At 38.0% G+C, this 27530-nt stretch overlaps 1 protein-coding gene across 1 annotated transcript; it reads right to left on the bottom strand.

The window, feature by feature from the left end:
• Guca1c (guanylate cyclase activator 1C) lies at positions 1–27526 on the bottom strand. The gene is made up of 4 exons (XM_048345983.1): positions 27323–27526; positions 16787–16936; positions 9668–9795; positions 1–79 (listed from the first exon to the last, which is right to left on the bottom strand). The coding sequence occupies exons 1-4, from the start codon at positions 27524–27526 to the stop codon at positions 1–3; spliced, it is 561 nt and encodes a 186-aa protein (XP_048201940.1).
• Positions 27527–27530: the final 4 nt, after the last annotated feature.

A 27530-nucleotide genomic window follows, 5' to 3' on the forward strand; every position in this document is an offset into this window, starting at 1 on the left:
TCAAAGCTCTTGGAAACAATCTCTAGGATATCCTGATCTTTCTCCATGCCATTGATAAATTCTTCTAAAGTCAATTCTCCTGGAAAATAATAAATGAGCAGGTCACACAAAGCTCAACTAACTAGAGCTCCATGGTTCTCACTGGCACATATAATACACTCACTGGTATTTATATTGATATTCTTCTTTTGGTATTCCTTTACCTTTATCAGGCTGGAAGATGTGTGGAAAATCTTCATATGAAAAATAATTTTATTGGTGAGATTACCAATGGAAATAAAGATAATGAATGCACTATGCTGTTATTTTTTGAGAACATCAGGTAAGACACCTGGTTGAAATGGAGCACATGCACATATACATCTCTTCACAATATTGGTTATCTGATTGAATCTCCTGAAGTCCTGATGATATGACCAAGTCATAGGAGGAGGACACATGGCAGGCAGAAGGTCAAGAGAGGGTGATCATGTGGCTATTTTCAGTATTAGGCCTTCTGAGAAAATAATCCCAGAAGCTGTTGAAAAGTTATAAGGAAACTTCCATGTCTATTCATTCCACATACCATCACTGATCACTAGTTCTCTTCTCTTTTCCTGCTTTTTAAACTAAATTTTACTACTTTAAGGCTTAGACTTACACTGACTAGCCCAAGGCTAAAATTGAGGGACTTACATCCATGTGTATCAGCTGCCATTTTTATTCCACTACCCTCATTCTGCAAGATGATATTTTTGCATTGGGGGTAGGGTGGAAATAAAAGGGATTCTTTGTTGTCTTAAATCATTTGAATCTAAATTATGAGTGTTTTGTAGTTGAAGGGTACAGAGGTAATATTTGATCTCAAAGAGATTATGTGCAATTGAGTTTGTAACTAAGTGGAAAATCATCCACAGACAAGTCCATTCAGTAGCCAGAAGCAAAAATTCAGTGGCTACTGACCCCAGGTATTAACATCATACATGTGCATATAACAAGAAAAGGCCTGGGCAAAGCCCAGCTGGGACCATACAGAATAAAATCCCCTCTTCATCAGGGCATGGACAACCATAAAATTAACAAAACTGGAGTGGAGAGGATGGCAAGCAAACTGAGTAAGATGTTGGAGAGGGTCACTGTACAATACTGAAGGAACTGGGACCAAATAATCAAGCAGAACTGCCTTTTACAGTTACAACCACAACTGGAAATTTCCAATCCAAAAGACTTTTCAGATCTCTAGGACCTCAGCATGCCTAAAAGGGGGGCAGTAGTGGAGGTGAGAGAGTGGGAGCCCATTGATTTTGATATTCCAGATTGAGACCTCCATCCATTATGGGAGTTTATCATTTCAGCTGGCCATGGGAGAAGCCATAGTGGAAAGGATCATGCTGAAACCATCTCAGCTGAAAAACGGCACAGCCTACCAATGTGGAGTGGGGAAAAAAGATGGGATTCTTCATTGTTTTGTCATTTGCCTTAAAATACCTATGATCCTTGCCTGTTAACTTTGCTCATTTATCTAATCACTTGTCATAAAACTTCTTTTCCAAATTGTTAACTCTACCTTCAGTGACTTGTAAAGCTGACTATACTAAATTCCTCGCCCTCTTCCCCTCTAGTACTCACCACCCATTCATTAAGTCATTAAGCATGCTTTAAGCCCTAAGAACAATGACCATTTCCTCTTCCACATAGTAATAGGCACAATTAACTACAGGGTTGGAATGAATTGTCTCTCTTTATCTGTGTTTCTCTAACATTGCTTCCCTATCTTCTTTGACTGTGGATTTATGTCCAAATAAATTAAAGAGATAGTTTGTAAAAGGATTCCTAGGAAGGATCAGATCACCACTAAAAAAAAAAAAAAATGCACCCAGTGGGGCTCCAGTGGCCTGTATGTATGTACTTATATTTTTATTGGCATGGTGATGTACAGAGGGGTTACAGTTACATACGTAAGGTAGTGGGTATTTTTCTTGTCAAATTTGTACCTCCTCCCTCATTTTCCTCCCACCTTCCCTTCTTCCCTCACTCCCCTGAGTTGTACAGTTGGTTTAACTACATATTGTCTTGTATGTATTGCTGTTGCATTGGTTCTCAAGCCTGTAATTCTAATGGTTGTTATTTGAAGCCAGCCCAGGTAGGAAATTCCAGGAGATTCTTATCTCCAAAGAACTACCAAAACAAACAAAAAGATCTGGAAGTAGAGCTGTGGCTCAAGTGACAGAGTGCTAGCTTTGAGTGGCAAAGCTCAGAACCTGTGCCCAGAACCTGTATTCAAGGCCCAGGACTGGCACCAAAACCAAAACAAGTGTACAGCAAACAGCCTGCAAGAGACGTGTGAGCTGGAGATCACAGGACACAGGATCCAAATGGTTACTGAGTGGTTTTGTTTTACATTTAATAACATCAACTTTTGAACAGAATAATTCAAATTGCCAAATTTTATATTTATGTGTTGGAAGATGCATACATATATATGTAATTCATATATTCCTGTTTGGGATTGTTCCCTGTGCTGGTGGACAGTATTACAGGTGTTAATTCATCACTCATAATCAGTTCCAGCAGCTTCGTTGGTAATAGGATGGCTACTCATGAATATTTAGGTTAACTCTAGTTTTATAAAATGAATATCATGATGATATTCCTAGATCATTCATTTATTCACATCATTTTTAAAGTGCTTTTTAATAACTGTACTTGCCCCCAGGGCTTTATGCTTTTGTTTGGCTTATTTGCTCATTGCTAGTGCTCTGCTACTTGAACTATGCCTCCAGCCCAGCTTTTTGTTCACTAATTAGAGATATTTTCCTAGACTTTTCTTCCTGGGCTGGCTTTGAATTGTGATCCTTCATGTCTCAGCTTCCTGAATCGTGAAGATTATAGGCCTGAGCTACCAGTACCCAGCAATTAATTGTTTTTCCTTATGCAAATAAATTGTTTTTATTTATTTATTTATATTGTAAAGAGGGGTTACAGTTACATGAGTCAGGTAATGAGTACATTTCTTTTTGAACAGTCACATCTTCTCATGTTTTCTCCCAGTTTTTCCCTTCTGACCTGCCTCCCTTGCAGTATCACTGCTGCATTTGTTCACCCTTTGTGGCAGCATTTCTGTGTTCCCCCTTACTCTCCCCCAAATAAATGAACTTATATACAAGACAAGAGATACAGATATCAGAAACAGCAACAAAAGAGAGAAAAGGCAAAATAACAAAACATCTCTTGTTTCCTTTTCTTGGAGTTCATTCTGATAAAAATTATTTTATATGATCATGTACACATAGCTCTTGAGTCTCTGGTGCTGAGGTTTGAACTCAGAACCTCAAGTTTTCTCTGCTTACTTGCTTGCATGACACTTTGCCACTTCTCTAGTCCCATTTCTTCTTATTGACATTTTAAATAATCTTTTATAGTGAAACAAAACACCCTCCATTCTGAAAAACAATGTATGTATAATAAAAAAATAAAGGCTAGGTTTTATTGTGTATACTTGCTTTAGTCAGTTTTGCTCTAGAGAAGTTAGTCTGGTTTGAAAATAAATGAATCACCAGTATTAAAAAAATACTGGTTGTTTTCAGTTCCTATTCCTTTTTGTTTTCATTTCCAAGAAAAATGGTGCAAGGGGCTGAGAAATTAGCAAGGATGGGTCAGGAATAATCAGGGGATGAAGACGACCCCGCTTCATCAGAGGATGTTGGGACCAATGTGAAATGAGACTCCAGGTTTTGTGTTTATTAGCCAGATGATGCTGGAGGCTTGTTTCAGCATTTTGTAGCAGATTTAAAACATAGAAGTTTCTTTGGTTCGCCCCTACTTCTGCCTACTTTTCAGTGTCCCAGTTTGATTCAGTGTGACCTGAATCAAAACCTTGGCCTTTCTTGGTGGTAATTCAAAGGAATACCTTTGTATTCTGTTCCTGTTTGCTTTTACTTGAAATATCTGCTCAGGAATCGGCCTCCTTTCCTTCCTCTCTAGCCTCTTTGCAAGGTCACAGTGACTGTTTGGGGTCACTCAGGTCACCCTTCTCTCAGAGCTATTTGGCTCTGTTCATGTCTGCACTGGATGGGGGGCTCAGTGCCTGTGATCCTCCTGAATCAGGCCAAGAGTGACTCCCATAAGGGACGGTGGCTTGCTGTCCTTTGGAAGAATTCTTTGCTTCCTTTATACTGATTTTCTTCACTATCTTCTTTGCTTACATTTTCTACTATCAGGGATGTTTATGTTTCTCTCCAAGCTCTCTTCCCTTAAAAAAACATAATATAAAACTAACTGGTTACATCCTAGTAGACATGTACATTCAATGTCAAACAAAAATCAAACAGAAAGACAACATAAAAAGAAAAATAACTCCGTTTGCTTTTTCAGGCTCTAGTTCCTGCTAACCAATACAGAGTTGTGTTTTGCATAAGCACATCTGTTAATTTCTAAAATATTCTTGTAGATACTTTCCCTTTATATAGGTAGCATTTGATATGTATTTGTTTGTTCTTTGTATAGTGTATTCCATGAAGACATTCATTTATTTCCAGTTTCTCATACAGTAGATACACTCTTTCAAGTAACAGGCATTATGCAAGTACACAAATCAGAGGTTTTTCTAGAACTAAGACTACACCTTACTTTCATTAATCATTTTACTGTTGATTATTTTTCTGTCCCAACTGACAAGTTGTTGGTCTCTATTTTGCAATTTACAATAGCATTCGGTTTATGGTGTAAATCCTTGAAAGATTTTTACTTTGACAACTTTGTGTGTTGTTGTTGTCTTTATCTTTGACTTTGATTTTTGTAAGATGACCAGATGACACCAAGGATATATTATGGTGTTTCTACTTTTTTTTGGCCAGGTACTGTGTTGGGGATTCATCTTGGTCTTAAGGGGGGAAGGGTGAGGAGAGCGCTCCCGAGACACCACCCTTCCCCCAGCCCTGGGGCAGTGAGGAAGTGAGCCACACCTATCTCCTTCTGGGTCCGGAACCAGAAGGGATAGCTTTGAGACCATCCCCCACCTTGCGCCAGCGAGCATGTGTGCTTTTTCGAGGGCTTTGCCCAGAGGGCGGTACTATGGGAAGTGAAATTAGCCCATGAGGGAGGTCCTTGGGAGCTGCTCTTGGATGGACAAGCTCTCCAGCCTATCGCCAGCTCATGCTCAATCCTCATCATCATCATTATATTACTGTAAGCCCCTCCTGATTAAATCAGATTGCTCTCCGAAGCATCTCCGAGATCCGTCTGGCTGGCTTCCTTGGTGGGTAAGGAGGGAGGAAAAGGGGATCTTGTTCGGCCACGTACACTTTAGGCTTGCCCGTGTCCCTTTGCTCCACCTTGGCCACCCGCGGGTCGGGTGCCCAGGGGAGAGGGTGAAAAGGGGAGCACTGTTAAGGGAGTAAGCTGAGCATCACCAGGGGAGGTAAATATACCCTGGCAGTACTGGAGTTTGAACACAAGGTGCAGTGCTTCTTTGGCTTGCTTTGCTCAGCTGCTCTGTCACTTAATGGTTCTAACTCTGTTTTTGCTGATTAATGGGAGATGGCAACTCATCCACTTATCTCCCCAGGTGGACTTTGAACCTTCATCCTCCAGGTTTCAACTACTTGAGTAGCTAGCCTAGTAGTAGCAGGAGCCACTAGCTCCTGGCTAATACAGTGTTATTTTCTTTTGAGAAACCCAAAGGTATATATATATACCTTCAGGACATAAAATTCTGGCACTCTTAACTGAACACATCCACTTTCACCAAGAGTGATGGGTTTCTTCCCCATGATAGCAAACACTACATTTGGGGCACTGGTGCTTAGGCATGCAGAAATAGATCATTTCTTCTGGGTGACAGTTCCCCTTCTGATTACTTACCTCTATCAAATCCTGGCTCAATCCTTTCTCATTTTTGTGGATATCAATCTTCAAGATCATCCTCGCCTTATCTTTTTGTTTCTCTGTTGTATCAGGCTATTGTCCCTTCTCTCAATGAGATGACCTATAAACCCTCTAAGAAATTCCCACACAAAAGCAAATGTCATCCATTTTTATCTTTGTCTATGTATTTCCCAAGTAGCAACAGTTCATTGTTATTCCAAAGTGTTTGTGTGCTTCTGTGTGTGTAGTTTTTACTTAAAATATAAATGGGTAGGAAGAGTAGCACTGAGGGCTGAATTCAGGGCCTCTAATTCTTGTTTCTTTAGTGAGGTTTCCCCATATGCTCTTGTGTTTTGCCTAGCCTCAGATTTGGATTCTCCTGCCAGTTCCCTTTCCCCACAAAATTGGGATTTCACACATGTACCACCACTGGCTGGCTTGTATGGCGGAATAACATCTTAATAATATTTTGTTTGCCTCACATCAAGATCCTTGCAATCTCATCCTCTGAATGGTTGAGATTACAAGTATGAGCCACCATGCCAGGCCTTGAAAATATGAGATGTCTTAAAGCATGTCACTGTGCTGAGCACTGGTGGCTCACGCCTATAATCCTAGCTACTCAGGAGGCTGAGATCTGAGGATCTAGCTTCAATGCCAGCCCAGACAGAAAAGTCTGTGACACTCTTTATCTTCAGAAAACCAGAAGTGGTTCTATGGCTCAAAGTGGTAGAGTGTTAGCCTTGAGCAAAAGAGCTCAGGAACAGCAGCCAGGCCCTGATTCAAGTCCCGTGCCAGAAAAACAAATGAACAAATAAACAAACAAACATATCACTGACATGTTTCAGTAACCTCTTATGCAGCCTGAACACAACTTCCCTTCTGGATTTGCATCTCTTTTCAACCCTGCCTTTACTGTTCCAGTTTTTTCTAAGCACGTTCCCCTAAGTATAACACAATCCTGATGCATCTCCAAGGGAGCTTGCTAGTATGAATATTATCTTTAATTAGTTGTACAAAAGGGTTTCCATTCACGATGTCTATTTATGGATACAATACATCTTGATCAGTGTCACCCTTTCTCCGCCATATCGATCCTCAGACCCCTCTGCCCCCTCAAGTTTCTAAGTCTGTTTTTACATATGAACACTGAGTATTATGACTGCATCGCTTTACTGTTGCCCCACTAGAAGCAGACCCCATGGAAATGGACTGGACATTCATTATTTGCCCTGTTTTTGGAGATTCACCCTGTGGATCCTCCAAAATTTTGACACCCATCAACTCCCAGAGTACTTGTCCTTTTGCACTGATATGGGCAGACTGGACTGCAGTGACCTGTCTTCTCTCTCCAATTCCTACTGTCCTGCATTAGCAAGATTGAAATAAAATAAAGTAGGGAAAAACCTACAGCTTTGTCCCTGTTTGATGACTACTATGTTTGAACATCAAATAAGGTTTGTATTAGTCTTATCCTACTCTCTTTTCCAGTCCCCAATCCCACCTCCTGTCCATCTCTGAGTAGGCTATTTCTCATAAGCATTCACATGATCAGCTTTATTGTAGTCTTGGATCTCAGCATGCTACTAAGTAGGCAAATGGACTTCAGACTTGGGAGCAGCAGATCTAGGACTGAATCCTTGTCTAAAGAGCAAAATTGTTATCAGTCTATCTCCAAATTGTTCTCCTGAATCGTACTCTTGTCCTATCATTGGGTTTCTTCGGAATGGAGGCTTCATTTGAAAATTCTTACGGACTCCTCACTGTCACATCCTGCTTCAAAGAACTGCTACAACCTACCAGTACAACCCACCACATTCAATACAGAAAACTGGTCTCTATTGCCCTCTTGTGTCCACTGAAAAAACTGACCCATGGTGGGCAGATGGGTGGAAGGAATTGCTTTAGATTATATAGAGGAGCTCTATGTTTAGTCTTTTGAGGAACCTCCATACTACTTTCCAGAGTGCTTGAACCAGTTTACATTCCAACCAACAGTGTAGTAGCAAAGTAAGCCAGACCCAAACATATGACCCTACAAAATGATGTTAATCAAAATGAACTCCAAGATGGAAATAAGAGTTTTTTTGTTTTGTTTTTAACCTAATGTTTGAAGGTATTTCTTTGGGTTTTTTTCCCCCCTCTGGTTTATCAGCTATAGTCACTGTTTTTATTTTGGTAATATGTGTCTTGTATATACATTTATCTGATTTGGGGAAAGGAAGGGGAATAACAACATGGTGAGACAAATCACAAAGGGTGAACCAATGCAGCACTTACATGACTTACATGACTTACATGCAGTACTTACATGACACTATGTTGGAAATGAACTTTACTTGGGGGTAGGGGGTGTTCAGTGGAGAGGGAAAGTGGGAGATAAACAAGGGAGGGAGTAACAATGTTCCACAAGAAATGTACTCATTACCTTACTTATGTAACTGTAATCTCTCTGTACATCACCTTTACAATAAAATAAAATTAAATTAAAGAAAACCATGGCTGGAATCCTCATGGATTGAAGAAAACCATGCTCTGAATGCTTCTTATTCTTTTCTTGACAGATTATAAGTGCTTCACATTTTTCTTCTTTCCAACATTTGACTTCCAGTCAAATGTTCACCTAACCATTTACTGATATCAAAGCCATTTGGTACATGAATTCACTTCTCTTGGAATGCCTGTCTCCTTTCTCTATTTGTGCTTCTGAACAATAAACCACTGATTAGGAAGATAAATTTCAAGATAAAAAGAGCTTGTGATACAGAGCTAAATATTGATACCTCTCTAGAAAAAAAAAAGTCATCAGAAAGAATAAAAGTATGACAGTAGAGTGCAACATAATTGAAGGAAGGTTTTTGTTTATTTTTTCTGGCTGAGCCTCCTCTTTTATTTTTTTATACATATTTTTTATTATCAAACTGAATTACAGAGAGGTTACAGTTTCATACGTTAGGCATTGGATACATTTCTTGTACTGTTTGTTACCTCGTCCCTCATTCCCCCCTCCCCCCCTCCTCCTTTCCCTCCCCCCCCCATGAGTTGTTCAGTTCATTTACAACAAACAGTTTTGCAAGTATTGCTTTTGTAGTTGTTTGTCTTTTTTTACCCTGTGTCTCTCGATTTTGGTATTCCCTCCCAATTTCCTCGTTCTAATACCAGTATACCCGGTTTCCAATATACTCAGATAAGATACAGAGATAGTGTAGGTACAACCACAGGTTGGTGATACAAGAAGATCATCAATAATAGAGGCTACAGTTACATATGACACGTTGAAAGTAGTTACAACTGTGATATAACAATCGTTTCCATAACATGGAGTTCATTTCACTTAGCATTATCTTATGTGTTCATAAAGGTATAGCTATTAGGCTCCTGTGATCCTCTGCTGTGACTTGCCTAAACCTGTGCTAATTATTCCCTATAAGGGAGATCATTGAGTCCATGTTTCTTTGGGTCTGGCTCACTTCACTTAGTATAACTTTTTCCAAGTCTGAAGGAAGGTTTTTTTTTTAATAGTAAGAAAAACTTGAGTTGATTTTGTTAGTTGATGGAAAATCTCCACTAGAGGTGATAGTTACTCGAGAATGTTCCATAACAAATAGTACTTCATCCCATCTTCTTCAACCCCCCTTTTCTTCCTTTTCTTTTCTTCACACCTCCCAAAGGATCAAGCATATGACCAACAAATCTTTGCTCAGTTGAATTATCCTTACTAGAGAACACTGAAATGATCAACTTGTGAAGTTTAAGTAACAGGCCTCTCTTGAGGACCTTTCTACTTTTCTCTGAATGACACTCATCCTGCCCCATTTCCTACTTTGTAAGAAAAGTAAGCCTGAGAAAAGAAGTTCCCTTACCATCATTATTTACATCGATCTTATGAAGCACCAAGTGGATGAATTCCTCTGGACTCAGGTCTTGTTGACCATTAAGAGCTTGGACAGCCTACAAAGAGACATTAAATCATGTCATTTAACTTTTCTGGAAGCCAATGTTTTTGTAATGGTTTTTGCTCTTATGTGACCAAATTTGAGGATATATTAGTGTTTCTATACAAACTTTGATAACTGGTAAAAATAGACTGTATTGTTTCCAATGTATAATCTTGGCACTTTTGTCCAAAATCAGCTAAATATAATGGAGTGAACTTATTTCTGGGTCTTCTTTTCTTGCCATTGGGCTATGAGTATGTTTCTGTGCCAATGATATGCTGTTTCTTGTTAATATGGGACTATAGCATAGTTTTAAGTCAGGTGTTATGATTCCTCCTTGTTTTGACTATTTGAAGTCTTTTGTGCTTTTATTTCAACTTAAATTTTTTATTGTTATTATAATGTTGATATACAGACGGGCTACAGTTACATAAAAGTCAGGTAATGAATACATTTCTTTTTGGACAGTGTCGCCTCTTCCTTTGCTTTTCAAATGAACTTTAAGATCAATTTTTCTATCTCTGTCAAAGATGTTGTTGGACTTTTTATAGGGATTCCATTGCAAACATATATTGCTTTGGGTAGCATAGCCATTTTGACAATATTGTTTTACTGATCCATGAACGTGGGATGGATGTCTTTCTACTACTGGATGTTTCTGTTTTCTTTTTCCAATGATTATAATTTTCACTGTAAAAGTCTTTCACCTCCATAGTTAAGTTTAGTCTTAAGTATTTTATTTGAGGAGAAAGGCTATTTTGTATGTTTTCCTCATTTCTTTCTTGGACTGTTTATTGTTATAATTCAAAAATCTACTGATGATTCTGTATCCTATTAATTGGTAAAAGTGATCTTTTAAGTATAGAATCATATTATCTGCAAAGAGGGATGCTTTGGCTTATTCATTGACAATGTGAATCCCTTTTATTTCTTTTTCCTGTCGCATTATTCTGGCTAGAATTCTAGCACTATGCTAAATAAGAATGGAAAGAGTAATTTCCTTGCCTGATTATGGAAGAAATAGTTTCAGTTTTTCTTCATTTAGTGTAAAGTTGTCTATAGGTTTGCTGTGCATATACCTTTTTAGTTTGATTTATGCTCCTTCAATTCTTAGTTTCTTTATAGCATTGATATTGAGGTTTCAGCTAACTTCTGTTAGAATGACTATCATGAAGAACATGAACATCGACCAATGCTGGTGAGGATGGAGGAAGGAGGAACTCAAATACACTGCTGGTGTGAATTTAAATTAATACAACCTCTATGGAATTCAGTATGGATGTTTCTCAAAACACTAAACAGAGAATTCCTATATGATCCAGCAATACTGCTCTTGGGCATTTGTTCGAAGGAGTGTAAGTCAAGAAACAATAAAGACATCTGTGCACCCATGTTCAATGTAGAATTATTCATAGTTGCTAAGCTGTGGAAGAAGTTTGGATTTCCTACAACTAATAAAAAGGGAGGAAAAGAGAATGATGGAAGGTGACTAGTAAAGATTCTGTTGAGTGTGAAGATGTCATAAGAACACTCACTGAAAGTTGTTGAATAATAGAGAGGGTTGGAGAGATTGAGAAAGAGAAAAAATAGATGAAGTTATTATGATTAAAGTACAAAATATGCTTGTGTGGGATACTAGGCAAATACTCCTTGCACAATTAATATCGAAGAAAAAAATACAAAATTAATGACAGGCATATAAAACAGGTTCTGTTAAAGGGGGTGGTAGTTACTAGTGGGAATGAGAAAAATGGAGTGGATGGGGAAGGGTAAACATAGTTAAAGTAGTTTACATATATGTCTGAAAATAGAACAATGAAATCTGTTAAAATTATTTTAAGTGAGGAGAAAGCACAAAGGAGGGTGACATAGTATGAATTTGATCAGAGTACTTCATAAGAATAGAATTATGGCAATAAAACCTCTTGTACAACTAACATATGCTTATAAAATGTAAAATAAATAAAGATTGAATGTTAACTCTGGACAGTGAGGCTTGGACATGAAATTAACAGCTGTTGGGAGCTTTAAGATTATTACATAAAGGGCTGGGAAAATGGCCTGGTGGCAAGAATGCTTGCCTCATATACATGAGGCCCTGGGTTCAATTCCTCAGCACCACATATATAGAAAAGGCCAGAGGTGGCACTGTGGCTCAAGTGGCAGAGTGCTAGCCTTGAGCAAAAAGAAGCCAGGAACAGTGCTCAGGCCCGGAGTCCAAGCCCCAGGACTGGCAAATAAATAAATAAAGTTAAAAAAAAATAAGTTTTTAAAAAAAGCCAGAGACAGTGCTCAGGTCCCGAGTTCAAGCCCCAGGACTGGCAACAAAAACAAAAAGATTATTACAAAAAGTCTGAAGCTTGATTTTTATGAAACAGGGACTTTTCAACATACTAGGGAACAAAAGATGCAGAGTCCCTCAGAGAAGATATTGTAGTGGTCACCAGACACTGTGCTGAAAATGAACTATACAATTTGTGAGGGAGGAGGGCCAAGAAGAACAAACTGAAAACAAGGAAAAGGTGACACTGTTCCAAAAGAAAAAATGTGCTCATTACCTGACTTATGTAACTATAATCCCTCTGTAAATCACCTTTATGATATAAATAATTAAATAATAATCTCTGAAAAGAAAATTGCTCTCAGTTTCAGGCCAATTTGTTGGTATCTTACAAACTAATAGAGCTAATAATCAAAGGTTTTGTTTTCTGGCCTCTGCCACTGGCACCTCTGGTTCTTTGTGCCCTTTTGTAAGATGATGGGCTGACAAGACAGATATATGTGCCTCAGAGGACATTGTCATGTTCAGCCAGCATTGATGGGGCTTCATCATTAGGAGCCCCAAGGTAATGACATTTTCTGGACTTCTTAGAAAGGAAGTTTAACCCCAACCCCAAAGTGCTTCAATTAAATGTCACTGGTTTGAGAGACAAATTCATAATAAAATGTAAGTGAATTCTTCATCTGGAAATTTGGATATAACTCTCTTGATTGGACATGGAGGTATTAGAAAGTGTGCTGACACCATACTTCAATCCAAAGACACAGTTTTAAATACAAGTATCCCCCTTTGTTGCTTTGTAAACTTTCCTAATCTTAGCCAAAACACTAGTAAATACAAACACCACTGACACACCGTTCTTACCCTTAGCAAGTTCAGGTCTTAGCCATTTGAGAAAAATGTAGGGTAAGAATTAAGAATTCATATGTGTAGCAACTTGTTAGATGAACATTTCCAGGATTTCTCAATTGTTGGAAATTTGGTTGCTTCATATCCCCCTCATTTTGAAGTAACATCATGTAGTACATAAAAGTTATACCAAAATTATAAAAGCTTAATTTGTACTATATAAAAGTGATAACTTTTAATTTGTCTATCACCCATCTCCAGGTAACTTGAGAATCAAATATTCGGTGAAAGGATGACAAGGCCTAAAAGCATTTGAAAGGAGTGTTCTAGATATTGGTTTACTTTTTTCTCTGTCCCTCTTTTAAAATTATCTTGAAGTAGTTTTACCTGGGACTTGCCATTCAACAAAGCAGTTTCAGTGAAGTGTCTTATTCAACATCACCCCTTCAATATTCTCACTGTTTCCTTCCAACTCCCCTTTCCTTTCCTTTTCAGAATATGAATTGTGGAGAGTATAAATTTAATCTTATCTTCATTCTCCCTTCTCTTCATTTCTCTCTTTTTTCCCTTATAGAAGCAAGGAACCATGGTTTTCCTTCCTCCTTTCAATCCCCTTTCAGCATGTCTATTCTCTCCCTTCTACTTTGCTGGTCAGTCTCTCACATTTCCTTGTGTGGGAGGAGGAGAAATTAGGAGAGAAGGGGAATGGAGGAGATCTTACATGATAATAAATGTTGCAGTTAGCTAGCTCCATTCTGTCGTTTCTAATGGGTATTTAAACCACTCTCTGTTTTTTCTAATAGGTATTTAAACCACTCTCCGTTGAGACATATCTTCATTCATCACTGAGATTTTCTCCCACATGCAGCTCCATAGATGTGAATCCTGCACCACAGTCCCTGTCCAGCTCAGCACACATACCACTGATACTGTAAACTAGAACATTCCTTCTTTCTTATTCAGGGATGTTCTGTGCACTATTAAATATCTAGCATCGGGGCTGGAAATATGGCCTAGTGGCAAAGGTGCTTGCCTCATATACATGAAGCCCTGGGTTCGATTCCCCAGCACCACATATATAGAAAATGGCCAGAAGTGGGGCTGTGGCTCAAGTGGCTGAGTGCTAGCCTTGAGCAAAGAGAAGCCAGGGACAGTGCTCAAGCCATGAGTCTAAGGCCCAGGACTGGCAAAAAATAAATAAATAATAAATAAATATCTAGCATCATTTCTGGTCTCTAACATATAAGTAATAATAACATTACTTTATACTCTACTTCTCAATTAATTGTAATGTCTCCAGGAATTGCTAAAATTTCCCCCAGGTAAACTTCTTATTACAAACCATTGTTTTAGATCTCTCTAGCTTTTTTCTCCTGAGTTCATTTTACTTCTCCTGAGAACCCCATTGGACAATATCCAAGATATGCTTCTTCTTTCAAGTCTGTAGCAGAGCAGAGCTCTGGAAAACACCCCAGCATTTTTTGCTCCAGTAAATTCTATGAATGCAGATTTTTCTTCCATCGTATCAGAAGACACCATTTACTGTCATGATCTGTTTCTTTAGATTTCTTGCCCCTGATTTGTATACTCAAACATTTTGTGTCTTAAACAACAGAATCAATCCACTTCTCAATGGTTCCCTCAATGTACATTATTAAGTGTGGTGACCCTGTACAAGAAATTCTTCTTTAAGACCCTTCTGCAATAGTTTGGATCTAGAATATCCCCCAAAGACACATGTACCAAAGCTTGGTCTCCAGCCTATGGTATGAGTTCAAAGTGGTGGACCGTCTAGTAGGTGGGGCCTAGTGAGAGGAATTTAGGTCATTAGGGCATGGCCCTGAAAGAGATACTGGATATTTCCCTTTCTTTGCTTTCTGGTTGAAGTCAGTGAGCAGCCTCAGTTCCCCCATAGGTCTCCCCCACAGTATTCTGCCTTGCCCCAGATCCAAGGTCAATGGAGTCAAACAACCAAGGGCTTAAACCTCTAAAACCACTAACCAAAATAAATCTCCTCTCCTTTCAGGTTTATTTTATTTCAGATATTTTGTAACAGTGATATCATGCTGACTAATACACTTTTTCTTGACTTTTTGTGCTACTAAATTGATACCAATATTTATGTGTTTCCCTTGTACATTCTGTACTGTAGTATTTTTTGTAGTATCTCTCTCTTTTTTTTTTGGCCATTCCTGGGGCTTGAACTCAGGGCCTGAGCACTGTCCCTGGCTTCTTTTTTGCTCAAGGCTAGCACTCTGCCACTTGAGCCACAGCGCCACTTCAGGTCATTTTCTGTATATGTGGTGCTGAGGAATCGAACCCAGGGCCTCATGTATACGGGGCAAGCACTCTTGCCACTAGGACATATTCCCAGCCCCTTTTTGTAGGCTTTTGATGCCTGAGTTAAAGTCCATTTTGGTATCCTTACTATATGCAAACAAACTACAGATTATGTAATATATATTATTCTTTTCTTAAAATTTTATTGTAAAGGTAATGTAGGTATTATTCTTTATACTTTGCTATTGCTTTTTTCCCCTGCATTGTATAAAAAGAATGTTCATATGCCATTAACTCCACTTCATTAAATATTTTTCTTTTAGTTCATTTAGCTTTAAATATTTTTACTATTTAAATGATTCTGTTATGTAAATCATGAAACTTTTATTCTTAGTGATTGTATTCCCAAACCAAAAGTAGATAATTCTGACTCTAAAATAAAGATAAACTTAGCCTAAACTTAGCAGATTACCAAATATCTATGAAATCGGCTTTGATTTAATACTTGGTGACATTCCCTAAGAGCTACATTCACATTTTAATTGTAAAAAAACTAGGATATTTGCATTTAAGAGGGCTTAAAATTTATGTAGAGTTGTATGCTCTCTAGAGGGTATTTCAGACTCCTAATTTTATGCTGCATTATGTGAGGTATGTAGAATATTTCCAAATTTTAGTGTTTATAAAGTTCAATACAAAGTGGTTCTTACTACTTTTTGTTGTGGTAGTGGTGATAAATGAACTGTATGAGATGAAGGTGATAACAATACTGGTATTATCATTCCCTTGAGTGTTTGCTATGTGTTTGTTTACTCTACATTTACTGACTTTGCACTTTTGTTTTCTTCACTTATATGTTAAGATGTTTGATTATAATTATTCATTTGTTTTTCTTGCATTTTCACTGGTATATACAACACATATTTCAGTTATAACTCAGATTCTTCAAAAAAAGAACAAATTCGGATCTGATTATTTTCTAAAATATCTGATTTCAACTCTGATTTCATTTACCAATTCAGTGTGTTACATTCATGATGCTTATTGAAACTTTTAGTTGTGTTTGGGTGCAGTGCCCCTACTGGGGTTTTCATTCATTCTTTCTTTTTTACTATGAAAACATCTTTGACTCTATTGGGATTAGCTGTGTTGCTCAAGTGATTTATAAAGGCACCCACTGAGTTTTAGAGATGGAAAGTGTTTGATATCTTGTACTATCCATTAACATTTTAGTCCAGCTACCAGAAAGATTAGCCCTCATATACCTTCAACCTTAGTCCCTGTCTCTTGCTCTATATTTATATAGGACCTCATATTCTACCTGCTCCCCACAGACTTTCTGCACTGTGGCAGAGAAAATGATAACTTGTATTAGAATATCATATATATTTTATTTTGTATCTCAGTGCTTTTCTAAATTTGTGAACTTTAGGATGGACAGCACCAAGAAGCATGCTCTGGTTTGCAGCTTCATCAATAACTCCCAAAATAAGTAAAACATGAATCATTTCAGTAACACGTTATGCATATCCCAAGAGTAGCCAAACAGAACATGGGCCACCATTGGCTATCTAGATAGTGTCTAGCCACTTACCATGAAGATGTTCAGTAGCTCCTTTTTGTCAATAGATCCATTTCCATCAGTATCGCAGAGCTTGAAATACCATTTTAATTTTTGTTCCATTTTTCCTTGGACAACTAGATTTATAGCAGCAATAAACTCAGTGAAGTCAATAAATCCATCCTATGAAAGCCAGGTAGAAAGAGAAATAAATAGGTATCAACAATAATTGCTTTTTATTTGAGGAGTCATCATGAGTAGGACCTTTTTCCTCATACTTCATTTTTAATACATTTATAGGTTTCTAATTGTAGGAGACCTCATGGGTACTAACATAATGCTGTCGTTCATATTTATTATCATAAAATCCTCTATGCCAGGGAAATAATTAGATTGTTTTTAGAAATCTTAACCATGGTTATCTTAAGTTTTTGTCATTGAAGTTTTGGTCCTTCTCTAGAGCATGAGCAACAACCCATAGAAAATATTGTAGCAAATAATTATATGTCCCGTTGACTTGGCTTTTTAAGTTCTTGCCTTTGTTTTGTACTTTTCTTGTAAAACTGTTAAGCTGTATGACATTTTGTGAGGGTAAAGTACAGCTTCTTACAATAGCAACTTGAGCAGCTTTTTTTTTTATATACTAGGATATCACCTACAGAATTAGACTTAAAAAAAATGCCAGGTAAAGCAAAAGCCACTTCTTATCATCTGTTGGCTAAATTTGGACCAAAAGGTCACATTGGCATTGAGTTTCACCTGTCCTCTGGGCAGTGTCTGGGTGAATTTACTGAAGGGTCACAAAGACAGGCTCCTTGCAAACCTGTTAGGTGATCTTCCCATTTCCTTGATGATGGTTTGTTTCAGACTTTCATATTCACCTCTGTGATTCTATTTCCTAATGTCATTTGTACTATGCTATAATCGAAGAGATTAAGAAGCAGCATCTTCAGAACATTTGGTGATACATTATTGGGCACAGTTCTAGGGTGACTCTAACATCTTACAGTCAGGTTCTTAAAGCTTTGGATAAGCCCAATTAAGGGATGAAAATAAACATTTTTCATGGGACATCTTTTAAGCGAATGACTTGATGAATCCACACTAAAAGTTGGTTTGGGAAGAGGAGATTTCTACTCAAACAAGAGCACCTCCTTCTTCAAAAGCAGAACTGTCTGTTTTCACTTCAATATTGCATCTTGCAGACACATTCACAGGAACTCCTCATTTCTATTGGCTTTCGATTAAGGGTTTATATAAATGTACATTTCCTAGGGAAATGTAATTAAACAGCTTGTGTGGGTGTTAGAAAGGATATTAGACAGATATTTATTGTGTTATCATGAAGACAAATATAGATTAATATCTTCAGCTAATCTATCCATTTCAGCAACAAAAGAGGGAAATCATTATCACTGAGAAGGTGAGGAGATGTTCTTGCAGCTGTGGCTAGGAAGAATGCAAGCAGAATGTTCTCACACTTGTTTCAGGAGTAATTGAAGGAATAAAAAATTCAGTTTATATTTTCATAGCTCAGCTTCAGGCACTCCTGTGGAACACATTGTCTAATGATATCTGGCTTTCACAGCCTAAGCACTAAAACCCTGTGGTAATGAGATGTGCATATTCATAGATCCTCACCTCTCAAAAATAATAAAATAACAGCAGCAATGTAGTCCAAGGTATTGCATTTAAAAATTCTCCTCAGTGGTTATGTGTATCTTAAGGTTTGGGAGCCACAGATGTATGCTATTTTGCTTATCTCACTTCCTTCAAGCAATTTCATCATCTCTGCATCCTTTAAGTGGCTTTCTATCACATATTCCAAATGTGAATTTACATAATATACGTTGTTCAGTCTCATAATAAAGGCGTACTCATAAAAATACAGTTCAACAACCAAAAATTGATCTCAAGGCAGATGCTGGTGGCTCACACCTGTAAGGCTAAGATCTGAGGATCACAGTTCAAAGTCAGCTCAGGCAAAGATAGTCCATGTGTTATCTCCATAGTCCACAGTTATCTCCAATTAGGTATCAAAAAAATTAAAAAAAAAAAAAAGGCCAAAAGTGGAGCTGTGGCTCAAGTGGTAGAGAGAGCTAGCCTTGAGCAAAAAATCTCAGGGACAATGTCCAGGACCTGAGTTTAAGCTCCAGAAGTGGCAACAAAAATAAATAAATAAAATTAATATTAAAATAATGGTAGGTTTTTATTCAAATGTATGGAACAAATGTGAGTTGCAAACAATCTACTGATTTCTTAGGACAGAGGTTGAAGCGCAAGGGTAGAGCATGCTGTAGATTCCATCCTCAGAACTTGAAGGAGGGGAAGAAATTACTCTTTTTTCCTTTCTCTTCCTTCCTTTCTTTCTTTCTTCCTTCCTTCCTTCCTTCCTTCCTTCCTTCCTTCCTTCCTTCCTTTCCTCCTTCTGTCTGTCCGTCCCTCACTCCTTCTGTCAGTCCCTCCTTCCTTCTTTCCTCCCTCCCTCTCTCCCTCTCTTTTCCTTCCTTCCTTCCTTCCTTCCTTCCTTCCTTCCTTCCTTCCTTCCTTCCTTCCTTCCTTCCTTTCCTCCTTCTGTCTGTCCGTCCCTCACTCCTTCTGTCAGTCCCTCCTTCCTTCTTTCCTTCCTCCCTCTCTCCCTCTCTTTTCCTTCCTTCCTTCTTTTCCTTCCTTCCTTCCTTCCTTCCTCCCTCCCTCCCTCCCTCCATTCTTTCTTTCTTTCTTTCTTTCTTTCTTTCTTTCTTTCTTTCTTTCTTTCTTTCTTTCTTTCTTTCTTTCTTTCTCTCTTTCTCTCTTTCTTTCTTACGATTGAACCCAGGACATTGCACTTGCTACACAGGCACTCTATCACTGAGCTATATTCTAGCCCATATATGAATTTATTTACAACACTCATTTCCCATCTGCTTCTCCACAGAACCTACTACTCAGACTTCAGTAATCCCCATTCACTAGTTCCTCTACTACCAACCCTAACATGCTGAAATGTCCTTCTTTTCTCCCACCAACTTTTTTCATCATTATACATCACAAAATTTGAAAGATTTAATCTGGCGGTGGCAGAATCTCCTTTGAAGTTGAAGGAGAGAAAGATAATGAAAGCATGTAGAGTCAGAATTCATCGAGTATGCCTCAGAAAAAGAAGTGATTGAGAGTAGGCATAGAAAGGTAATTGAAATCCCAACATATGTGCAGATTTCTACATCATGTTCTCAGAATGGAGTGGTTGTGTTATAGGGAAGAGTTAAATGACAAGCCAGGACATGGAAACATAAAAGTACCCTATGGCACTACAGAGTATGACTTCATTTTGTACAAGGGAATGGAAAGAAAAAGATTATATACATAGAAAATTCTCTCCACATATACACACAGAGAGAAACAGAAGTCAGATCAAATTTAAGTTTTCTCATGACGTCTAAAACATGAAAAATATAAACACACATTTTATAGCTACAAAGAAAGCAAGGAAGATGAGAAATATATATTTAAATAAATATATGAGAGGTTAGAAGTCTAAAACAATTTAAAAAAAAACTAAAAGCAAACTACTGCAGTTTGGAGAACCCACAGGTGGGGGGCTATATGGTCTCCAGGCAACATCCATGACCAACCAATAATCACAATTGTTCTCAGGCTATGATTAATGTGAAGTATAAGAAGTTCCAATTGTATAGCTTATGAGACACTATCAATTTTAAACCAGAAATAGCCTATGGTCACTTTCTCTATGGAATCTCTAGTCCTAGTAGTAAGCTTGTAGTTTACTTTATGGCTCTTACTTATTAAAAGTAGAATATGGGTAAACCCAAGATTTAAACACTCTCAGGCTTGTTTCAGTTTTTGTCCTCAGTGGCACCCAGCATTGTCCTCAAAACTTATGATAATTTAATTTTGTTTCTAGAAGAGATACTAGAGGTGGGAAGAGATTCAATAACTGAAATGTAGTTTGCTTGCTCACTTCCTGGGTGTGAGCTACTTGTGAGTAGACACAATTGCACACCGAAGTGTAGCTTGAAGTGTCTGAAGATGCTGCATGTTGTTACCAGTGCTACCTTCATACCTGGTGCTTCTCAAGGGACATATTGAGCTTAAAGGACCACTGGCAAGGCACTTCAGTGTCCTTCAATCAGTGCCTCTCACTTACCAGAAGTGGTGCTTCTTCTCCTCTTCTCCACTCCTCCCTGAAACTTTACATGAATGTTTGTCCCATTTGGATTCCTTAGACCTCCAAACGTTAACCACCATATTTGGCCTCCAATTCCCTATGGACAACAGCCTTTTCCAACTGCATTGTTCCCAGGGAAATGTTCTCAGCTACCCATCTTGGAGTCTGGTGTAGCCATCTTGATTCTACATCAGTTGACCCCATTGTTAAGTCTTCACCTCTTTCTTGATTAGAAGTCCTTTATTAATTTGTCTTAGTATTTCCCACCCCAATCTAGGGTTTTGGACCTGCATGTCACTTCATAACTCATCCATCTACTATCCCTCCACTGTGAAATCACAGGGTGAAATTTCCCTACAAATAGCAACTGTACTGTCCACTATGATTTTTATCATTGCTCCTTCTCTATTTGCCAGATTGACCCCAGAAACTAATACTGAAATACTGACATTTTGGCATGCTGAAACCATGAATTTTCAGACCGAGAAAACAATCACTGGGGGGAGCTGACTTTATTTAAATTCTAGAATTTCCATTCTAGAAGTATTTCATTTCAGATGGGAAAATGGACAGACTGGTATTAATAGCTATTAGAATAATAGCAATCATAATGATAATTGTAATTTGGGGTATTGATCTAATTGACACTTGTCATACCTATAAGGCAAGGTACCATACCTTGTACATATAAGGTCATTCAACACAAACAAGGCCTCCACAATATTAACCAGGAATAACAGTTCCTGAGGTTGGAATTGTAGCTCAGTGGAGCTACACTAAGCTACACACTCAGTAGAGCATGTGTTTAACACGTATGAGGTCCTGGGTTCAGTCTCCGATATAAAAACAAAACAATGACTAATGAAAACAGAAATTACCATTAAAGAATGGTAAGTCCTATATGTTCTCTGCACCCTCTAAATTAGGAAAATAACACCATAACAACAAGAATTCACCAAATAGAGGCTCATATTCAAACTATTTCTTCCACAGCATTAATTTTCTGTGACTTTTCATAGCAAGGCTCTCTATGAAGAATTCATGAGTCTTCACAGCCTCTTAACCTGAAGACATTTGGGTATTTTCCTTTACATTTGACACATTCCAATGACATTTTTCCCAGCTGTGGTGGGTCAGTAGCAGCATATGAATTGAAACATCTGCCTTCAACTCAGATGGTTAGAAGCAAACCCAGACAACTTGAATGCATGCTTAATGATTGACAATTGTCAGTGATACCAAATTAGCATTTGGAGACTGTCAATGAAAGGATAAAAAAAAAGCCTCCTATTATATTAAGTATATACTAATCTCTTCTGTGAGTTTAAAAAAAATGTGCTTAGGATGTATGACTGAGCCTATTTTCAGCCATAGACATTAATGTTAACATCAAGCATAATCTCTAGTAGACATGGAGTTTCTCTAATATCCCAAGGAGACACTCATGTTAGGAAGATGAGAAGTATTCTGCTGACTTGGTAAATTGGCTTTATAATGTGATCTTTATGCAGATCAGTCATAGTTGTTCTTGACCTGACCATGATTATACAGAATCCAAGGTTCTATGAAAGAGGGCTTCTCATAATATTTACCAAACAGGCTCTTGATTACTAATAGGTTTCCTGGACATTGAGAAACCCTGACCACCTGCTTTGCAAATGTAGCCAGCTCCACAGATGTCTGGTCCAATGTGAATTAGAAGTCAGTCTCCTGTGAGCTAGAATAAGTCAAGACACCTCACTTTCCATGTGTCTCACTTTTGAATGCTCTAATGATAACTACTGAGGGCCTTGGCCTATAGCAGAGGCCATGTCTGTATGCAAAGAACTTCCTTAAGTCACCAACCTGGATTTACTATGATAGGAATCTGCCTCCCTAAACTCATAAGACAAAACAAAATCAAGTTTCAACTGAATGAAGCCAGCCCATCTCCTTGGAGGCTTTTCTTGATTATGTAAGCCTAGATTCTTGACACTTAATGAGCAGAACAGGTGAGTTGAGGATGTAGAAAATTGCAGATTCACAGGAAAATGGATATAACCAAACTATTCTTTCAAGGTTGTGCTTCTCTACTAGGACTATCAGTAAAACAAAAGTCATGAGAACTGCTTCTAAATTAGAAGTGGGACTGATTTTCAAATGCTAGGTAACTGACAATTAAAAAGTTTGGGAGGAAGCTGGGAACATGGCTTAGTGGTAGAGTGCTCGCCTTGCATGCATGAAGCCCTGGCTTTAATTCCTCAGCACCACATAAACAGAAAAAGCTGGAAGTGGCACCGTGGCTCAAGTGGTAGAGGGCTAGCTTTGAGCATAAAGGAAACCAGGGACAATTCTCAAGCCCTGAGTCCAAGCCCCAGGACTGGCAAAAAATAAAACAAAAAGTTTGGGAGGAAGTCAAGAGGAGTACACAAATGAAGGAGTACACAAGAGGGGTACACAAATGAAGAGAGAAAGAGGGAGAGAATGCAGTTGTGATATTCTATGCACATCCTATGAAATGAAGAAAACTGAGGAGAAGGGTTGTGTTGGGAGGGATGAGAAAGAATGAAAGGGTGACATCCAGTAAGATGCATTGTATTCATGATTGTTGAATGGTAACTCCTTTTTACAACTATAACGAAAAATAAATAAAATTGAAACTTAATGATGGTACAATGGACACATGCACACATGTGTCTCTTCAACATACCCATTTCATGTTATATATATGTCCATTGGGGGATTGTGGGCATTATGTGGGCATTCTATTACTAATGAAATTTTTTAACTCCCTTACTGCTTTCCATAATACCTCTGCTAACTTGCATTCCCACCAATTGTATGCAAAGGGGTTCACTTGTCTCCAAATCCCCAAAACTCAATGCGGATCACTACTAGGACCAGCAGAAAAAATTATGACAATTAACTTCAGTACCTTTAGAAACATTATTTTGCTAGGCTTATTTAGCTGGAGTACAAGGCAAAGCTAGGTAAGAGAGATTAACAAGAGATCAAAAGCTTATTAGTACTTTATCAACCAAAGGCAGTGGAATAGGAGTTTCACAGAAGAAACAAATAAATGACAGAATTCAAGCACAGTGACAACCACACATTTTCAGGGTTTTTAACATTAGAAACTTTAGACCACAGAAAGTTAAATAGGACATGGGTGTCTCATAATGCTACACAAAATCTTACAACTGGCATGTATCACCCTATCTCTCCAGATTACAGAAATGTTTCACCAGCACTTTGATGAGGCAGACAAGGAAGGAATAAATTTTGAATTATTTCTACCCAGAACACTGAAAAAGAAAATCACGAGGAGTTCCATAGAAATAATAAATCCTCAGGGATTCTGGCCAGTGCGTAGCTTTACTGAATCATCTAAACAAATACACTTTTTCCCCCAGTGCACAATGATATGTTCTTTGCTAGTATTCCTTAATAACAAACAACCCTTACTCTTCTCATTTTACAGCCTGATTTTATGTTGAGATCCCCTTATGTAGCATAAGTCATTGATGCTTAGGCTTACTTGCTCCTTAAGGAAATACAAAGTCTTTGTGATAAATCAGAAATGTCAGCCACATTTGCATGCCACTTGAATTAAGCTCTTGAAATGGGACACAGCGAGTGCTCTTACACCAAATGGCATGCATGCCCCAGAGCATGTCTGCTCTGCCATCTTCAGCCCTGTTTCCTGGAGCCCCAGGCCAGGACACTGACCCTGGCCTTTTGTGTTCAAGGCTAGCACTCTACCTTTTGAGCCACAGCTCCACTTCGGGCTTTTTGTAGTTAACTGAAGATGGGTCTCTTGGACTTTTGTGCCAAGGCTATCTTTGAACCATGATTGTCAGAACTCAGCCTCCTGAGTAGCTAGGATTACAGACGTGAGCCACCATTGCCCAATTCAGAAGGTTTTATTTTGACACTAGACCCATGTTTTCATCTGGCCCTTATCAGGGTTTCTGCTCTTGATGAACTACTGGCATGCACAGAGCACTCACATGCATTGTGCTAACAACAAAATTGTGGGTATGGGAAGTGACATCATAGAATTCAGTTATAGCTCTTCTCCTAATGTCTCAAGAATGCTGGGAAACACCTGAAAAGCTGCTGTCAGGAGCTTATAGCAAGCACAGTGGGACAGCAACAGCCACCAAGGAAATGGATGGGGGAAGGCCAGTAATACATACATGGACAGAAGCAAATAGATGCATGCCTCTGTACCTACATGTAGAATGTAGAGATGCACCTCAAGAGATTAATGGATCAAGAAAATGTGGTATATATACACAATGGAATTCTATGCTTCCATCAGAAAGAATGGCATTGTTTCAAACGTGAGGAAATGGAAAGACTTGGAAAAAATCACATTAAGTGAAGTAAGCCAGACCCAAAGAAACATAGGCTGCATTGTGTCCCTCACTTGTAATAACTAGAAGACGTCTAGGGTAGCTCCAGTAGAGAACCACAATAACTCAATAGCTATGTACATATGATCTTATAAAATGATGCTAATCGAAATGAACTACAAGATATGGAAATGAGTGTTTTTTAAGTGTATTTTTTGCAGGTTTCTTTTTGTTTTGTTTCTCTTTGTCTCCTGTTGTTGTTTTTTTAATTTCAGTACCCTTTATCTTGTATATAAGTTTATTTGATTTGGAGATGGGAAAGGGAATCACAGAAATGGTGAGGGAAAGGCAAAGGGTGAACCAATGCAACAATGATACTCCCAAGACACGATATTGGAAATGAACTGTACAACTTGGGGAGAGGGGAATTGGAGGAGAGAGTGCTAGAAAACAAGAGAGGGGGTAACACTGTTCAAAAAGAAATGTACTCATTTCCTTACTTATGTAACTGTAACCCCTCTGTACATCACTTTTACAATAAAAAAAAGAAGGTAGGTCATGGTTATAAGCAAAGGATGAATGTACCTCATTTTCCCATGGGCTATGTGCTTCTGGAGACAGAGCTATTTTTGCTTCCAGCTACACTAAGTACAATGTAAGAGAAGGAATATGTGGTCATAGTCATAGTAAGAGGATGATTGTGTGTGTGTGTGCCTCTGTGTGTGTGATATGAGTATTGAACTCAAGGCCCCACAGTTTTGGTTGGCATTCTCACTCAAGGCTGGCACTCTACCATTTAAGGCTCACCTCCATTTCAGGCTTTTATTGTGTTAATTGGAGATAAGAGTCTTCTAGATTGTTCTGCTTGCGCTGACTTCCAACTACGATCCTCAGATCTCAGCCTTCTGAGTAACTAGGACAGCTTAGATGGGTGAAATTGAATTCATATTTGACAACAAAGCACAATGACAATAATGTTCTAAAATCTGCATTACTACAAGGATTGATTTACCCCAGTCTGGGTTCCTTTTAAATTACTCAATTCTGACTTTGAAAAAAGCATCTAAGATTTCTTTTAATCCATACATCATAAGCACAGTTGATTGGTTTTCATTCAATTCAATTACTTATCCCTTAAAAATTCTTTTTTAATTTTTATTGTAAAGGTGATGTACAGAGGGGTTGCAGTTACATGAGTCAGATATTGAATACATTTCTTTTGACATAGCCTTCTAAAATCACTAAGTTTTCTATTACTAGTATTTTCTCCTCCCTTTTACTCTAATCAGTTTCTGTACATTTTGAATTGTGCAACACTATTTAGGTAAACGAATGCTCTAGAAAAAGTTGGCAGAATTTTAAGTCTACAGTTTGAAATTAATGCCTTATTTGTATTATTTTTCCTACTCTATGTCTCATTTTTGTACTTATTTTAAGAAATGAAAGTATATATGTTGAAGTTCCAGAGGAACGCATAAATTCAAGACATCATTAAGTATCAATTATTAGAAACTAAAATTTATCTGAACTTGCAAAAATTGTATTACTTTGATTTCCCATAAACTAAATGGGGCAGATATGAAGGAAGTTAGTACTAACCACTCTAACTTTTAATATGAGTACAGACAATGTGTTGGCTAATTTGTATTGATTTTATCTGCCAGTCTAGATGCAATCCCACTCTTAGAAGCACATTCCTGTAATTTGCTTTTTGATAAAATGTCACCAAGGCATTAAAAACTTTGAAAACAGTCTTTGTAAATCAATCTGCACTTATTTGATTTATTTAAACGATAACATTAGAATTCCATGCCGAGATTTAATTTGGTTTTAAAATAACTCCCTACATGAAGAACATTTCCAAAGGTGGAGAGGCTATTTCCCAATTATTTTCATGCCGTCAGTGCTAAATATGTTTAAATGACTGACTTACCTACACGCTGTGGGTTGTCTGAAGACTCCTGTGTTTAGTAGGATGCATAATTTTTACCTAAGGTTAATTTATGCAGTGGAAAAAGGAAGAAATGCAGAGTCATAGCCAAATGAGAAGTGAGAAGGTCTTACCTTGTTTGTGTCAAAGGTATTAAAAACTTGATCAACGTGTTGATTGGCCTTTTGATTCAGACCTTGCAGACCCAAAAGCTTCTTAAATTCATGAAGTGTTTGTAGGCCAGATGGATATTCTATCATAAATGTTCTGTACCACCTATAAGTCTCTTGTGTAGAAACTGCCATTTGACCACCAGCCAGAGATTTGCTGTTCCCCATTGTG

Source organism: Perognathus longimembris, chromosome 5, assembly GCF_023159225.1.
Source record: "Perognathus longimembris pacificus isolate PPM17 chromosome 5, ASM2315922v1, whole genome shotgun sequence".
Lineage (NCBI taxonomy): Eukaryota > Metazoa > Chordata > Mammalia > Rodentia > Heteromyidae > Perognathus > Perognathus longimembris.